This window comes from Tupaia chinensis, unplaced genomic scaffold (assembly GCF_000334495.1).
Source record: "Tupaia chinensis unplaced genomic scaffold, TupChi_1.0 Scaffold000403_1, whole genome shotgun sequence".
NCBI classification, from domain to species: Eukaryota; Metazoa; Chordata; class Mammalia; order Scandentia; family Tupaiidae; genus Tupaia; species Tupaia belangeri.
Window position 1 is genome coordinate 585,846 of NW_006159905.1, and position 3,426 is coordinate 589,271.

The 3,426-nt window shown below is 56.0% G+C and overlaps 1 protein-coding gene across 1 annotated transcript in view; it reads right to left on the reverse strand.

The window, feature by feature from the left end:
• The window catches only part of EHMT2 (euchromatic histone lysine methyltransferase 2), a 28,342-nt gene that overhangs the window by 6,205 nt on the left and 18,711 nt on the right, over positions 1-3,426 (reverse strand). The window contains exons 15-18 of the mRNA XM_006154299.3: positions 3,028-3,186; positions 2,812-2,934; positions 2,610-2,718; positions 116-122 (exon numbers count right to left, since the gene is read on the reverse strand). Coding sequence (XP_006154361.1) covers positions 116-122; positions 2,610-2,718; positions 2,812-2,934; positions 3,028-3,186 — 398 coding nt within the window. The remainder of the gene's footprint in view (positions 1-115; positions 123-2,609; positions 2,719-2,811; positions 2,935-3,027; positions 3,187-3,426) is intronic.

Consider the following 3,426-nt stretch of genomic DNA (forward strand, 5'->3'; position numbering starts at 1 on the left):
AAAAAAGCAAAACAGTGCCTTGTGCCCAAGCCTGTGGGAGAAGTAAACAATTCCCCTTTATTTTGCTAGGGGGCGCATGTGCTCGCCAGAGAGAGGAGGCAAAGGAGAGGAAATGCAGCCCCATGGGGACCGGTCACACTGCAGTCTCTCTCCCATCCGCGCCCCCTTCGAAACGTGAGGAAGTGTCTCTCAGGGGCTAGGTCTGGGACTTGAATCACAGGGACGGCCGTGTGGAACACAGCTGACTTAACCACCAGGCCACGGAGCCTGACCTTTCTCTTAAAAAAAAGTTTCATTTGGGACCAGCAGACAGCGTAGTGGTTATGTCGTTAGGCTCCCACACGACCAACCGTGGTACGAGTCCCAGACCTGGTGGCTTGAAGCTCAGGCCGAGTGCACGTGCGTGTGCACCCAAGATCCCAAGAGGTGGTTGGAGAAGGGGTTGCAGCGTGGCCATCCCCTGTAGGATGATTTCTTGCTGTCTCTGTCTCTCTGGCAAGCACACGTCTTAGGGCAAAAATTTCTTTAAAAAAAAACAAAACAAAAAAACCCAGCATAATCAGTAGGCCTGCCCATTCATGCTAAAAGCAACAACGACTAAGAGCAACAAATGCGGAGTCCAAAGTCGAGTCTTAGAGAAATGGCAGACTCCGAGCCTGGCGTAGCAGGTGTGCTTAGAGGTCAGGGTGCTCTCAGAATCTACTGGGTCATGTCAGAGGCCACAGGAGCTACTTTAGGGGCTTCTCCTGGCCAGGGGGAAGCAATTCAGAGACCGGAACAGCAACCAGACTGAAACACTCCAACACAGGAAAGCTCAAGTCGGGCGGGGCCGCTGGTGTGGTGGTTAAGGCAGCGGCTGGATCCCACAAGGCTGATTGCTTGCTTCAAATCCTGGCCCAGGCGACTTGGAACACACACGGTACGTGTGCACGTGTGTTCAAAATCCCGAGAGGAGGATGGTGGAGAAGGGATTGCTGCATGGCCATCTCTGCAGCAGGGCTAGCTCCCCTTCACTCCCCAGTGAGCACCCGTGCCAAAGCAAATTAAAAACAAAAGAAGAAAGGAAACCCAACGGTTAATAAAGCAGCTCATTGGACACTTTCAGGAATTAAGGCAGGAACTCATTCTTCTGGGCACTGAGAGAAAGAAGCATGAAAGACCAGCTGGTGGCACAGGGTGGAGGTGGCTGGGCCCCACATGTCTGATTTGGCATTCTGAGTACTAGACTCAATGGTCTGAAAAACATGCCGGGCACGCGTGTGCACAGCCCGAAATCCTGAGAGGAGGGAGAGGTGGGAGGGCTGTGGAGTGACTACAGCCCACGGGCGGTGTTTCCCCTCTCTCCAGTGAATATGTGTTCCCTATGACAAATTAAAAAAAAAAAGAATAAAAACGAACAAAGAGTAATATAAATGGAGAGAGATGGAAACAGACACGAACAGTGCAAGATACAGTGGGAGACACAGAGCCAGGCCAGGGCAGCAGATGGCACAATGGTGATGTTCAAAATCCCGAGAGGAGGATGGTGGAGAAGGGATTGCTGCATGGCCATCTCTGCAGCAGGGCTAGCTCCCCTTCACTCCCCAGTGAGCACCCGTGCCAAAGCAAATTAAAAACAAAAGAAGAAAGGAAACTCAACAGTTAATAAAGCAGCTCCTTGGGCACTTTCAGGAATTAAGGCAGGAACTCATTCTTCTGGGCACTGAGAGAAAGAAGCATGAAAGACCAGCTGGTGGCACAGGGTGGAGGTGGCTGGGCCCCACATGTCTGATTTGGCATTCTGAGTACTAGACTCAATGGTCTGAAAAACATGCCGGGCACGCGTGTGCACAGCCCGAAATCCTGAGAGGAGGGAGAGGTGGGAGGGCTGTGGAGTGACTACAGCCCACGGGCGGTGTTTCCCCTCTCTCCAGTGAATATGTGTGCCCTATGACAAATTAAAAAAAAAAAGAATAAAAACGAACAAAGAGTAATATAAATGGAGAGAGATGGAAACAGACACGAACAGTGCAAGATACAGTGGGAGACACAGAGCCAGGCCAGGGCAGCAGATGGCACAATGGTGATGTCACTGGACTCCCATGTAGTTGACCGAGGTTCAAGTCCCACACCTGGCGGGTTGAAACTCACACGTATGCGTGCGTGCCCAAGTTCCCGAGAGGAAAATGGAGAAGGGATTACAGTGTGGCCATCCCCTGGGGACTGGTTTCTTGCTTCTGTCTTAATGTCTCGCACGTGCACTCTATAGCAAAAATCTCCCCCAAAAAAGGGGAGGGGGACCAGCAGATGGACTACCACGTCACTGGACTCCCACGGAGTTGACCAGAGTTCGAGCCCTGGACCCGGTGGGTTAAACTCACGCCGGGCGCGTGTGCGTGCGTGCCCCAAATCCTGAGAGAATGGAAAAGGCTTGTGGCATGGCCATCCCCCCTGGGGGTGATTTCTCGCTTTCTGTCTCTCCAACAGGCACACGACCCTATAGCAAAAATCTCTTAAAAAAAAGAAAAATAAGTCAGAGGCCAGATGACGGAGAAGGGGGAGCCGAAAGACTGAGGCCAAGTGAGGAGCAGACAGCAAGGTCATAAGGGCAGGGCGGGGAGGGCGGCGGGCGCTGACCTGGGCGTTGACGTCCACCTGCCCGGTGCTGAGCAGCAGGCTGACCATCTCCAAGTTCCCAATCTTGGCTGCGTGGTGAAGGCAGGTGGAGCCGTCCTCCTCCTGAGGGAGACGGCAGATGAGGCCTCTGGCCAGCACCCCACACCTGGGCCCTGTGTTCTGGGGTCCGCTCCCCCGGCCGCCCGGCGTCCGCACCTTGCTGTAAACACAGCCCCCGCGCTGCACCATGTAGCGCGCCACCTCCAGGTGGTTGTTGACCACGGCCTCCATCAGCGGCGTCCGCTGCTGCTTGTCCACTGCGTTGATGTTGGCTCCAGCCTGCGAGGAGGGGGCACGAGGGCTGGCACCCGGGAGGCTGGGGGGAGGGGTCCGGGGCCTGGTCAATGAGGCGGAGGGCCGGCCCGCGCTGACCTGCAGCAGCACGTGGCAGATCTCCACGGAGCCCTTCTGGGCGGCCGCGTGCAGGGGTGTGCGCTTGCTCTGCTGGTCGCTCTGGAAGTTGGGGTCCAGGTTGTCCACTGCGGGGAGAGCCCGCCACACCGGGAGAGGGAGGGACAAGTGGTAAGCAAGCTAGGGGCGGGTGGCACTTCCTCCAGGACGGCCTCTTGGGGCCCTGGCTGGGTCAGGGGCCTTCCTAGCCGCCCTGTGTGCTTGCCTCGGCACGAGAGCTCTCAGAATAAGGAGCTGGAAGCAGCAGTGTCACCTGAGTTCAAACCCAGCCCTGCCCCTCAGTGCCACTGCGCCCTGGCCGGGGCCTTCACCTGTCCGCACCTTCGCGCTGGGAAGGCTGAATGCGTTAACAAGAAGAGC